The sequence below is a fragment of the Mauremys mutica genome, chromosome 5 (genome assembly GCF_020497125.1).
Source record: "Mauremys mutica isolate MM-2020 ecotype Southern chromosome 5, ASM2049712v1, whole genome shotgun sequence".
NCBI lineage: Eukaryota > Metazoa > Chordata > Testudines > Geoemydidae > Mauremys > Mauremys mutica.
Genome location: NC_059076.1, coordinates 82,018,377 through 82,032,801, shown reverse-complemented (window position 1 = coordinate 82,032,801; position 14,425 = coordinate 82,018,377). Strand labels below are relative to the sequence as shown.

At 43.8% G+C, this 14,425-nt stretch overlaps 1 protein-coding gene across 1 annotated transcript in view; it reads right to left on the bottom strand.

The window, feature by feature from the left end:
* The window catches only part of TENM3 (teneurin transmembrane protein 3), a 1,686,859-nt gene that overhangs the window by 212,319 nt on the left and 1,460,115 nt on the right, over nt 1-14,425 (bottom strand). The window contains exon 13 of the mRNA XM_045017713.1: nt 740-977. Coding sequence (XP_044873648.1) covers nt 740-977 — 238 coding nt within the window. The remainder of the gene's footprint in view (nt 1-739; nt 978-14,425) is intronic.

The window sequence follows — 14,425 nt, the reverse complement described above, 5'->3', positions numbered from 1 at the left end:
TTGGAAAATTTCTTTTCTCTTTAATAAAAAAATTTCTAACTGACAATAGTGAATTAGTGCTGATTGACTGTTCAGTGTTAATTAATACTGAAGGAAAATTTAGCTTTATGCTAATAAATCCTACAAAAAATCTTTACATATAAATCTTTAACTAAAACAGAATTATCTGCCCATTTTATTTGCTCTTGCAAAATGATAAACAGTGCTAAACAAGAGAGACAAACTACGTAGTATGTAATGAGAAAATGAGTGCTCTTGGCCCACCAAACCATAAAGCTTGGAACCACCCCAACTGCTTAGGGTCTTGTCAAAGTGGCAAGGACTAGAGTGCTGAAAAAACACTATGAAAGCCCCTTCCCTGATGAGCTGATCTGTACAGCAGCATTGGTTTGGCTCATATATGTCTGGCAAACAAGGGTGAGCAACAAGTTCACAATAATCATAACCAATAAGGATTATAAACACAGGAGGAAATAATTGTCCACAAAATTAAGATATCCCCAAAGTCCAGTCATGAGGTGATAAACATGGCAAAAGAAAACAGTCTTGTGAAAAGTCACTCACAATGTGGGTTTTGGAGAGAGAGGCAGTAACAAAAATAGCTACATTTATTTTTTACATTTCACAACTTTTAATTTTGTTGATTGAATAAGAGGAAATACAACTGGCTGGTTATTTCTCTTTTAGTTAAGTGTTTTCATTATAAATTCTACACTCTTATAGGTCCCTAAATGGTTACCTGCTTTCCAGTGGCACATTACTGCCAAGGACCCAGCTGTCCTGCAGCTGGACCGACTCAGGTGTGGTTTGCAGCTCGGCGGGCAAAGCAGCCGGCGGGGCCGGACTCTGATTCCTCCTATTTGTCAATGAGTTTCTGTTAAGGGAGGTGATAGATGGATGATGCTGTGCAGAATGCTGCTTGTGAGAAGGTGGCAAAGGTTGCAGGGTCGACTGGCCTTGGTTATTTGGCGGTTGCTCTGGGAAGAAAGAAAATTGAGGTTTGTTATACATCACCCTGGCTTTTGCTACAATCAAAGCAGAATGAGAAACTGAATATAATCCCATCATCTAAAATATATTTGCATATTATTCTATTAGAAGGCATTCAGTGACATTCTCTAAGAGCAAGTTTACCCTTGATACACAAAGTTCTAATTAATATACAACAGATGGGAAAATTGCTTTTGGTTTTAATTTGTTTCAGTTTTTTTATCTGATTTTATTAACACCTACAGAAAACAGCATCTGACAGATCCCCTAATGTGCCTTTAGATTTCAGCTTTTTTAAACAAACCAACCCTGAAATTAAATGGGTAATTTCAGTAGAACACAAAGGTTTTCAAAATGCATATAATCCCTATAATTATTTAATGGAATTTTTTTAAGCTTTATTTAACTGCAATAAATTATTACAAGCTAGTTGCTAAACAGCAGTAGACTACTCTAGTTTACTGCATTTCAAATAAGGCAGCTCTGCACTATGATCTGCTAATAGATGCTAAGTATTCTTTAGCAGAAGGTCACTCTGTGAAGCAGATGTTGCTTCATGGATATTTAACAGACTGAATCACATCTGATTACAACGTCAGAAGACTCATATACTTAATGACCGTTACATCCATTAGAACACACACAGAACAGATTTTCCAATTTCACACTATGTGGTACAACTACATTTTGGAGTAAGTCACAGGTGATCAGAGAGTCGTGCCACCAAGACAGTGGTGGAAATATTTTGTTCCTAAACTAAAAGCACATAATAGCCATAGCTAATAAGTCAGAGGTCAGAAAGCAAGCTGTTCTATTTTTAATGATCTGGGGCTAAGGATGTGCTTGACAATATTTACATAAAAAGTTGTCAGATTTAGGTAGGATCTAACTAGATGCTGAATGGATTTGGCTTCAACACATACACATTGTCAGTCTTTGACTAAATGTAGTTCAACATTTTTAAGTAATGTTATTAATATAAATGCATGTATTAAACAGAACAACAGACTAGGGTTACATTTCCTTACACTGTGAATGCAAGCAGTCTATTGAGACTAAAAACCAATTATTGCTGCATGTTTCTGATAGTCTCTAATAATCCATATCATAGTAATTTAGCAACTAATAATTTTTCACCCTCATGAGCATTAGGGATAGAGCTTTTGCATCTTCTTTTCTTAGAAGACCATTCCCACTTCCAGTGAAGGAGTTTGGTTAATTACTTTGTTGCTGTGTGAAACTAAGTGAGAAATTATAGTAAGGATGAAATATGCCTTTTAGAGAGTGGCAGGGTTAAAACAGTCCATACAGTTTTGTTGAGTTTAAAAAACAAAACAAAAACCTCTACTAAATTAACAAGAAAAATTACAAATCAGGCAGCATACAATTAATCAGTTTAGTGTTTTCCAACACCAATAGGTGTCATCGCATATGATAAAAAATCACTATGGAAGCTTTAAGGCACATTTTAACAAGCCAGCTACAGGATAATTTAACAGGCTAAAGCTGGGAAAGATTTTGTTTTCAAGTCTATTTAAAATTTTATCTGATTTAGATTAGGAACTAATTATCAACTGTCACAGAATTAACTATGGTGCATATATATATATATGATTACTAACACAACAGGGAGCCATACTACAAGTATATGAAAATAAATCCTTTTCCTTTACTGGATAATCTAAAGTAATGTTTGTCTCATAAATCACATCTTTCTTTCCTTCCTTCCTCCGTTCAATTGCTCTACTTGTCTAGCATTATCCCCCTCCTCTTGTACAAACTTTCTATGATTGATGCAAGAGCCTTTTCCTCTGCAGTTCCTATCAACTGAAACATTATTCTGGAACTTCTCCACCTCTTCAATTTGTCTTCTCATTTAAAATTTCAATTGAAAGCCATTTTCTTTTTGTCTGGCATTTTATTTTCATACCATAGAAAGCAGATCCAGCTCCCTCCTTCACGAAAACAGAGAGCCCATTTGTAATACAAGTGATGTAGAGCTGCTGTACAAGAGAGGGTTGGGTGTAAGGAAGATACAAAGCCGGTAGGATGTAAGATCTGCCATAGCACAGATCCATTCTGAAGATAGCTACACAGATATACATAGACGCTGAAACTAGGAGTGTTACCACACCCGCTGGGTTGAAGTAATCATAAAAACTCAAATACATGGTTTCTGCCTTCAGCACCCTACTATAAAAATTATTCCAATACTACTGCAGATATACAGCACCTCTGTGGAGTAAGGGCTTGGGGCTATTTCTGCCTATCTGCCCAACTCACAGCCCAGCTACTTCAAGCCAGTGTCTGTGGTCTAGATTTGTGCATAGACATATTACTTATAGTAATTCTATAGAGCCTTCAAGACATCACATGTAGACACTCAAAATAATGCCATATGATAGTATAACAATTAGATGATATTTCCTCCTTAAAGACTATAATTAAAACGTATGGCATGAAAAAGAACTACAATGTCAAAGATTAGACAATGTTGTAAGATAGATAGGGTCGGATTCTGCACTCCACTTTTAAGTCTCTGAATCAAGGTGCTAAAGCTGTTACTCTCTACTGTGTCCAATTATGGCTTGAACCTGGTGGAGAATCAGTATCCCACAGTCTTAAGGTAGAATCAAAAAATCGTGAAAAAATTTAAGAGACGACAAAAAATTCTTACAAATTATGTAAGTATGATAGGTAAATATAACATGACAAGTGGGTGGGTTCCATAGAGTTTTGCAATATTAGAACTACTGAAAATTAGTTATACCTACAAATTGCTTGTCTTAAGATACATAGAATCATAGAAGATTAGGGTTTGAAGAGACCTTAGGAGGTCATCTAATCCAACCCTCTATTCAAAGCAGGACCAACCCCAACTAAACCACCCCAAACAGGGCTTTGTCAAGCTGGGCCTTAAAAACCTCTAAGGATGGAGATTCCACCACCTCCCTAGGTAACCCATTCCAGTGCTTCACCACCTTCCTAGTGAAATAGTTTTTCCTAATATCCAACCTAGACCTTCCCCACTGCAACTTGAGACCATTGCATCTTGTTCTGTCATCTGCCACCACTGAGAACAGCCTAGCTCCATACTCTTTCCCCCTCCATCCATACCCCCATTCTTCTCTTCTGCAGACTAAATAAGCCTAGTTCCCTCAGCCGCTGCTCTTGAGTCATGTGCCCCAGCCCCCTAAACATTTTTGTTGCCCTCCACTGGACTCACATCCTTTCTGTAGTGGGGGCCCCAAAACTGGATGCATTACTCCAGATGTGGCCTCACCAGTGCCAAATAGAGGGGAACAATCACTTCCCTCGATCTGCTGGCAATGCTCCTACTTATGCAGCCCAATATGCCGTTGGCCTTCTTGGAAACAAGAGCCCACTGTTGACTCATCCAGCTTCTCATCCACTGTAATCCCCATGTTCTTTTTTGCAGAACTGCTGCTTAGCCAGTTGGTCCCCAGCCTGTAGCAGTGCATGAGATTCTTCTGTCCTAAGTGCAGGACTCTGCACTTGGCGTCATTGAACCTCATCAGATTTCTTTTGGCCCAATTCTCCAATTTGTCTAGGTTAGTCTGGACCCTCTCCCTACCCTCTAGCATCTCTCTCTCTCCCTCCAGCTTAGTGTTATCCGCAAACTTGCTTAGAGTGCAATCCATTCAGATCATTAATGAAGATATTGAACAAAACTGGCCACAGGACTGACCCTTGGGGCACTACAGTGACCAGGTGTCTGGTTTTCGACCGGAACACCTGGTCAAAAAGGGACCCTGGCGGCTCCATTCAGCACCACTGACCCAGTCGTTAAAAGTCCAGTTGGAGGTGCTGTGGCACTAAGGCAGGCTAGTCCCTGCCTGTCCTGGCATCACGTTGTGCCCCAGAAGCGGCCAGGAGGTTTGGCTCCTAGGTGCGGGGGCCACGGGCTCTGCCTGTGGGCGAGAGCGGTGCGGGGGAGCTTCCTGGCCCCCCGGGCTAGGACCCGGACCTGCTGGCTGCTTCTGGGGCGAACGCAGTGTGGTGCCAGGAAAAGGCAGCCAGCCTGCCTTAGTCCCACTGTGCCACTGACTGGGAGCCGCCTGAGGTAAGCCTGCACCCCAACCCCGAGCCCCTGCCCCAGCCCTGAGCCCTGCCCCAAACCTGGAGCACCCTCCTTCACCCCAACTCCTCATCCCCGTCCCCATCGCAGAGCCCTCACCCACCCTGCACCATAACCCCAGCCCAGAGCCCCCTCCCACGCCCTGAATCCCTCATCCCCACCCCCATGCCAGCGCCCTCCTGTACCTCAACCCCCTGCCTCAACTCGCAGCACCTCACGCACTCCGAATATCTCGGTCCCATTCCCCAGCATAGAGCTCCCTCCTGCACCGCAAACCCTTCATTCTCAGCCCCACCCCAGAGCCTGCACCCCCAGATGGAGCCCTCACCCCAACTCCCTACCCCAAGCCCCCTCCTGCACCCGTAACCCATTTCAGCCCCACCCCAGAGCTCGCACCCCCACTTAGAGCCCTTACCCCCTTTCACATCCCAATCCCCTGCCCCAGACCAGTGAAAGTGAGCAAGGGTGGGGGAGAGCGAGCCACCAAGGGAGGAGGAAATGTAGTGAGCAGGGGTGGGGCCTCGGGGAAGGAGCTGGGCTAGGGTGTTTGGTTTTGTGCAACTAGAAAGTCGGCAACCCTATGGTACACTCCGCTTGATATCAAGCCGTTGATAACTACCCGTTAAGTCCGACCATCTAGCCAGCTTTCTATCCACCTTATAGTCCGTTCATCCAGTCCATACTTTTTTAACCTGCTGGGAAGGATAATGTGGGAGACTGTATCAAAAGCTTTGCTAAAGGTTCATTCATTCCTACCTGCCAAAGTGACATTTTTAAATTATGAATGTCATTATTGATTTATCTTTTTTTCTCCTAGGTTTAGCTTGCCAATTCCTTGAACCCACAACTCTTGTAACTGACTGACATAAAATCTGTAGCAGACTTTTCAATCTTATTTCATAGATTTGTAAGGAAGATGTCAACATTATAAAAGTGGTGATTCTGATGCCATAGTTAGGGTTGCATCATACCCCTATTTAAACCCCAATTTTCATTGATAAATAACTAAACAATAGTTTGCTTTTTATAGCATCTTCCACACAATATCAAAGTGCTTTACAAACAACTAAGCTTCCCAACATCACTGTGAAATAGTGACATATTGCCATTCTGATTATATACATGGGCTACCTGAAGCAGAGAGGTTAAGTAACTGGCTGAGTTTTACACGGGAAATTTGTGTCACAGCCAGAAGAAAAACTAGAACTCCTGACTGTCAGACCCACAATACCAGCCTTCCTCACCTTTTTATATTTAAGGGCCTGAGACAGGCAGATGGAGCCTCTGTGATTATTGGACCATGACATGGATATGGACTTCTTGAGCTCCACAGCCTTGAATATTACTCCTGGTTCTGGAAAATGTAAAGAAAATACTTTCTCTGCACCAGCACAAATGTCAGAATAGGCATTCTGCAGCTCCTCCCTTCAAAGCTGTCTCTTCATCTATGGCAATCAGCTTCTTGGGAAACAGGCATCCTAATGGAGGGAAGAGTTCGTCCCCCATTTGTGAAAAATCAGTGAATTTAGGAGCAATTCTGACATGGCCTAAGCTAAACATATAGGCTCCATGATTGATAGCTCCATTCTGATGGTAAGCCAGGAAGAAGAGTGGGATGATCCAGCATGAAGGCTATAAGAGGTACAATGATTGTATTGGAAGGAGCAGATAAAGGGCTCAATTTTGGTCCTGGCCCTTACTGACACCAGAAAGTTGCAACAATCTAACTTAAAGTGGATTTTAAACTGATTTAGTTAAACCTGTGCAAACTTTTGTCTGAACACACACATTCTGATTTAAGAATGGTTTATTTTGGTCCTCTAGCAGTAGGACCACTAGGAAGAGAAGAGGACAATAACTACTGAGGCAGTACTAGAAGTAACCCAAGGAGGAGAGGAGACAAAGATGATGGTTGGATGCAGAAGCCCTGGGATGCACAGCATCCTTTAGTGGATATCTCATGGAAGCTACTTATATAAGAAATGTCACCTGATAGAGCTCATGGAAGGGAAGAGCCAAGGATTAGAGATGCAGCTGGAGATAATGATGGTATTCAGATGAGAATTTGAAGCTATAATGCATGACAACTCAAGATTTACTGACACCTGCCAAACAAAAGAATCACAGACGTGCTGCAGAATGTATACATTTACCTAGTGAAAACAGACCTACCAGTAATATTTATATTTGGAACTTTAAAAGATCTGAGGGCAGACTGTCAGAAGGTGAGGGTGACCACTTCCTTCATTTTCCAAAGCTTAAAGTAACTGTTCGCACAACTGACAGAGAACATAAATGCAAAGTGGGAAGCATTAGCAAAAACTGGGAATTATTCAAGGATCACCTATTGGATCCATAATTCCAAAAAACATGACAAAACTTATGATTGGCAAGAAGCCATTATTGTTAAAAGGAGACATATATAAATAAAGGGGGAAGTAGATGGCAACTGATAAAAGAAGCTAAAGTAATCAATGAAATATCAATACCAAATAGAATTAAAAACAATAATAAAGCATCTTTAAATATATTAAGAATTAAAAAAGCTCTATGTCAGATATAGGCCCATAGCTAGATATAGATGCTAAAATTGTAACTGGAGGCAGAAAAGGCAGAAACGTTCAATAGATATTTTTGTTCTGTACTTGGAACAAATCAGGAGGATGCATTTATCCCATATGATCCTGTGGACATTTTGATTAATAAACTTGCATTGTGTGGAAGTTTAATTTTGTTATGTTTAAAGTTTAAATAGAACTAATAGGACATATGTTAGATGGACAAAAAACCTGATTCATGGGTAGATCTCAACATGTAGTTGTTAATGAGGAGGGGCCATCTCTATCAGACTCCCTTAGGGAATGGCTCTTGGCTATTTAACATTTTTACAATGAAACCAAGACAACGATATAAAAATTGATGTTGGTAACATTTACAGATGATACAAAAATAGGTGGGAGTAGTAAATAATGAAGTCAGATTACTTTACAGTGTGACGTGAACAGTCTAATTAATTGGTCTTAATTCAACAAAATACCTATCATATTTTGTATGCCCCATCAGACAGTCTGTATCCATTTGTTATTGCATGTTGTATATTTAGCTTGTAAGCTCTTTGGGCAGGAAGTGTAATTTTGCTCTGTGTATAACATCTAGCACAATGGTCCCTGACCTTGAAATGAAGCTCTGATGCGCTATGATAATAAAATTAATAATAAACAATAATACTAAAAAGGGAAATATCAGGCAGAAATAGGCAAGTGGTCCTCCATCTACTGGCACTGGGTACCTAGGATACTGTGATGTTTAAGGAGCTCAACTTATTCATGTTATCAAAGAGAAAGCTAAGAGTTCACTTGAGCACTGTGTATAGGTACTTACAGATGAAACAAATATCAGACAGTGGGAACTTTCTCAACTTTACTAACAAGGGCATAACATGATCCAGTAGCTGCAAGTTGAAGTTAAACAAATTCAGCATTGAAATAAGACACAATTTCCTAGCTGTGAGTGTAATTAAACATTGGAACAGCTTATCAGAGGAGCCAGTGGACTCAGTGTAGTTTGTAGTCTTTAAAATGAGATTAGCTGTTTCTAAAATATATGCTTTAATCCAGGTTCTTGGAGAAACTATAAGCCTTCATGTACAGGGTTGGTCTCGGGCTGTTCATCCCCTTCTTTCATGTGTTATAGGAATAATATGATAATCTGATACCCTCCACGTGCTCATAATGCTTGCACCTATGCATTAAAATAATTATTGCAATCAAATTTTGTGTAACAGGTCTCAAACAATTGCCTATGGGGGTCATCAAGGAATTCCCTCTCCTCCCCGAAGCACAAGTGGCCACATGTACTCTTAGTTTATTTTTTTCACCTTCCTCTGAGAGAATGTCTTCACAGCAGTTACCTTGAATTATAACTCGAATAAAGCAACAAAGAGTCCTGTGGCACCTTAGAGAATAACAGAAGTATTGGAGCATAAGCTTTCGTGGGTGAATACCCACTTTGTCAGACGTATTCACCCACAAAAGCTTATGCTCCAATACGTCTGTTAGTCTATAAGGTGCCACAGGACTCTTTGTCACTTTTTACAGATCCAGACTAACACGGCTACCACTCTGATCCTATAACTCGAATGTTACTCTTAACCCCACTCCTGTCTGCACACAAAAATCTTTGATTTATGTTAAAGTGGTGCTTTAAGCTAGAGCTAGCTGTCCTGTCTGAAACTTGAGCCATGCTGCTGCTGCAGCTAATAATGCAGAGACAATGCAACAGCTCAAATTACAACAACTCTTCAGCAGCTAATCCAAACATTCTGTGCTGCCAATCAAGTCACTGTGTAACTCTAGTCTTATTTTGCAGACAGCTCAAGTGTAGCAACTCAAGACTAATAACTGAAGATAACTGTTACAGTGAAGACAAGCTCTATTACATTAGAGATTGGCCACAGCTGGAGACAGGGCACCACATAAAATGAACTAGTGCTCCAAACTGGGACAGAGAATCCTCCTTCTTAGATGCCCGGTAGGCAGGTCTTGCCGACATGCTCAGGGTCAAACTGATTGCCAGATTTTGGGTTTGGATGTTATTTTCCTCCAGATCAGATTAGCAGGAACCTTGGGAGTTTGTCTTCCTCTGTAGCAAGGGGTGCGGATCCTCTGCCAAGATCATCTGGGCATATTCCACCTAATGAAATCCCTGCCACTGCAGAACCTCAGGCACAGGTGCCACTTCAGTCTCTCATGTTCTCTGCCTGTGGCACACAATAGTTTAGACTCCTGAGGGATGACTTTTAATTAGACTAAACAATTGCATTAGGCACAACACAGAGGTATTTTGGTGAAATTAAAGGTCCTATGAAATACAAGAGATCAGACTAGGTGATCTAATGGTCCCTTCTGGCTTGAAATCTATTAAATCTAGTTAATTAACACAAAAAAAAGTAAAATGGCTGAAGCACAAAGGGGCATACGAATGTTTAGCATATCTGGCACATAAATACCTTGCAACGCCAGCTACAAAAGTGCCATGTGAATGCCTATTCTCACTTTCAGGTGATGTAAATAAGAAGCAGGCAGCAGTATCTCCCACAAACATAAACAAACTTGTTTGTCTTAGCAATTGGCTGAACAAGAAGTGGGACTGAGTGGACTTGTAGGCTCTAAAGTTTTATATTGTTTTGTTTTTGAATGCAGTTATATAACAAAAAAACCTACATTTGTAAGTTCAACTGTCATGATAAAGAGATTGCACTACAGAACTTGTATTAAGTGAACTGAAATATACTATTTCTTTTGTTTTTTTACAGTGCAAATATTTGTAATTAAAAATAAATATAAAGAGAGCACTGTACACTTTATATTCCGTGTTGTAACAGAAATCATATTTGAAAATGTAGAAAAACATCCAAAATATTTAATAAATTTCAATTGGTATTCTTTTGTTTAACAGTGCAATTAATCACGATTAATTTTTTTAATCACAGTTAATTTTTTTGAGTTAATCGTGTGAGTTAACTGTGATTAATCGACAGCCCTATATAAAATGTATTTCTTTCCTCTGTAGCTTGTGTAATTGACCCACAAAAACAATAGAGAAGACAGTTACCTTTCTGTAACTGGTGTTCTTCGAGATGTGTTGCTCATGTCCATTCCACAATAGATGTGCGTGCTTGCCACGTACGCCGGTGCCAGAAGTTTTTCCCTTAGCAGTACCTATAGGGGAGCACCCCTAGCGACCCCTGGAGTGGCACCTCCACGACGTGGTATAAGGGGCACTGCGTGCTCCCTCCACCTTCGGTTCCTTCTTGCCAGACAACTCCAACAGAGGGGAAGGAGGGCGGGATGTGGAATGGACATGAGCAACACATCTCTAAGAACACCAGTTACGGAAAGGTAACTGTCTTTTCTTCTTCGTGTGATTGCTCATGTGCATTCCACAATAGGTGATTCCAAGCTATATCTGTTGGAGGTGGGTAGGAGTTCACAGACATTCGGGACAGAGCACTGCCCTGCCGAACCCGACATCCTCCCTAGTCTGGGAGACGATCATATAATGCGAGGTGAACTTGTGGACCAATGACCATGTGGTAGCCCTACAAATGTCCTGAATAGGGACGTGAGCCAGAAAGGCAGCCAACAAGGCTTGCGCCCTAGTCGAGTGCACCCTCACAATCGGTGGGGGGGGAACTCCCGCAGGTCATAACAAGTATGGATACACAAAGTGATGCAGTTGGAGAGCTGCTGAGTGGAGATCAGCCGACCTTTCATGCGTTCGGCCGTGGTGATGAACAGGTGTGAAGACTTCCTGAATGGTTTTGTATGTTCTAGGTAAAAGGCCAGAGCCAAACTCATATTTAGCATGTGGAGGCGGCACTCCTCACTGGACATGTGGGGCTTGGGACAGAGCTCCGGCAGAAAAATATCCTGGCCCATATGATAGGCGGAGACCATCTTAGGGAGGAACGAAGGGTGTGAGCGGAGCTGGACCTTATCCTTATGGAACACCATGAACGGGGGTTCGGAGGTCAGGGCCGGAGCGCCGAGACCCTTCTAGCAGACGTGATTGCCACAAGAAAGACTACTTTCCATGAGAAGTGTGACCAGGAGCATGTAGCAAGCGGCTCAAATGGAGGGCCAGTTAGCCTGGCCAGCACCAAGTTTAGGTCCCACTGAGGGACTGGGGGGTCTAACATATGGAAAGAGGTGATCCAAACCCTTAAGGAATTGACTGGTCATGACATGAGAGAATATTGTGTGGGCCTGCACTGGTGGGTGGAAGGTCGATATGGCTGCCAGGTGCACCTTGACAGATGAGGGTGGTAGGCACTGGGCTCTAAGATGAAGGAGGTATTCTAGTCTAAGGTGGATCAGGGCAGCCACTGGTGAGACACCCCAATCAGCAGCCCACCTGGAAAACCAAGACCATTTTGCCAGGTAGGCCTGACTTGTGGAGGGCCTCCTGCTTTCCAGGAGGATGCGCTGGACTCCTTACGAGCAAGTCCTCTCCTCCTGGCCTTGAGCAGCCATGCCGTGAGGGCTGCCAGGTTGGGGTGGAGGAGCTGACCTTGGTCCTGGGAGAGCAGGTCCGGGCGGGTTGGCAACAGCCATGGTGGGGCGACTCCCAAGCTTGTGAGAGTTCCATACCAATGCTGCCTGGGCCATGCCGGGGCGATCAGAAGGACACGGGCCCTGTCCGTCTTTATCTTTTCCTAGACCTTGCCGATCAGTGGAATCAGGGGAAAGGCATAGAAAAGCTGATCCGATCAAGACAGAAGGAAAGTGTCGGAGATCACGCCCATGCCCAGCCCTCCCCTGGAGCAGAAACGGAGACACTGGTGGTTCTGCCAGGTCGTGAAGAGGTCCACTTGGCAAGTGCCTCAAGTTCGGAAAATCCTGTGCACCACCTCCGGGTGCAGCGACCATTCACAGTGAGAGGAGAAGTCACGGCTCAGCCGATCTGCCCAAGAGTTTCGGACGCCTGGTAAGTTGTGGGCTTCCACGTAGATATAAAGAATTCCTATACAGGGCTATAGAAGGACTATACAGAAGTCCCACAGCCTGAGGGCTTCCTGGCAGAGGGCTGAGGAGTGGGCCCTACCTTTCCTGTTGATGTAGAACATCGAGGCCATGTTGTCCATGAGAACCCTGACCACTCTGCCTGCTAGGCACGAGCAAAAGGCCATGCATGCTAGATGGACGGCCCTGAGCTCCTTGACATTTATGTGCAGGGCTAGGTCCTGCACAGACCTTGGGTCTGGAGGTTTCCCACATGGGCTCCCCACCTAAAGTCCGATGCATCGGACACCAACTCTGATGGCCAGCCCCCTGAACGAGGCCCCTTGGAGCATGTTCCCCGGGGAGGACCACCAGCGTAGGGAGGCTATCACAGGTTCGGGCACAGTGAAGACTTTGTCCATCTTGTCTCTGGACTGGGAGAATACCAAGGCCAACCAGAGCTGAAGGGTCTGCATCCTGAGTCTGACGTGATGAACCACATATGTGCATGCCAACATATGACCCAGGAGTTGGAGGCATGCTCTGGCAGTTGTCATGGGAAACCTCGTGGTTTCGATTCTGTCTGGTGGGAGGGAGGCTCTGGCTGATGTTGCGTCCAGAATCACGCCACTGAACTCTATGCATTGCATCAGTACCAGTGTGGATTTGGTGTTGTTTACCAGCAGCCCTAGTGTGGTGCACGTGGACAGGAGGAGTGTTACCTGTGACCTGGAGCTGCCCTTGACCAGCCAGTCATCGAGGTAGGGAAACATCTGGACCCCCCGATGCATGAGGTAGGCCGCTACCACAGACATATACTTTGTGAAGACTCTGGGAGCCGTCGATAGGAGGGGAGGGATAGCTCAGTGGTTTGGGGATTGGCCTGCTAAACCCAGGGTTGTGAGTTCAATCCTTGAGGGGACCATTTAGAGAACACAGGTATATTAAAAAAAAAGGGGGGGGATTTGTTCTGCTTTGAGCAGGGGGTTGGACTAGATGATCTCCTAAGGTCCCTCCCAACCCTGATATTCTATGATTCTATGATAGGCCAAACAGGAGGACAGTGAACTGGTAGTGTTCCTGTCCTACCATGAAGCAGAGGAAACACCTGTGGCCCTCGAATATATGAATGTGGAAGTACGCGTCCTATAGATCGAGAGCGGTGTATCAGTCTCCGGGATCCAGGAAGGGGATGATGGAGGCCAGACAGACCATGCGAAACTTGAGCTTTACCATGTACTGGTTCAGGTCTCGCAGGTCCAGGATGGGCCTGAGTCCCCCTTTGGCCTTTAGGATAAGGAAATAGCGGGAGTAGTACCCCTTGTATCAGAACTCTGCCAGCACCACCTCCACCGCTCCTAAGCAAAGGAGCCACCTCACCTCTCGTGAATGGGTCCCTGAAGAGGGACGGGGAGGGAGGGTGTGTGGGGTAGAAAGAAACGGGAGGGTCTAACCCCGGCAGACGGTGTTGAGTACCCATTGGTCTGAGGTCAGCCGTGACCACTCCGGGAGGAAAGTACATAGGCAGTTGGAGAAGGGAAGGTCGGGTAGGTCCCTGGTACAAACTGGTAAGTCGTCCCTGGGCATCCCATCAAAACTGGCACTTACCCGCCTGCTTGCCCTTAGAGGGCCCATAAATATATATGTGCTCTTGTCCATAGGACCATACAAGAGCTACTTTACTGGTTGAAGATAAATCATCCATAAAGCATGGAAGGGGTGATAGAGCTAAGGCCAGTACAAACTCACCTGACCCAAAGAAAACCAGGCTGGGGCGCAGGCCAGGATTGCCATTGTGGGTCCTTTTTATAGTCCCTTGATTTTTTATAAGGGG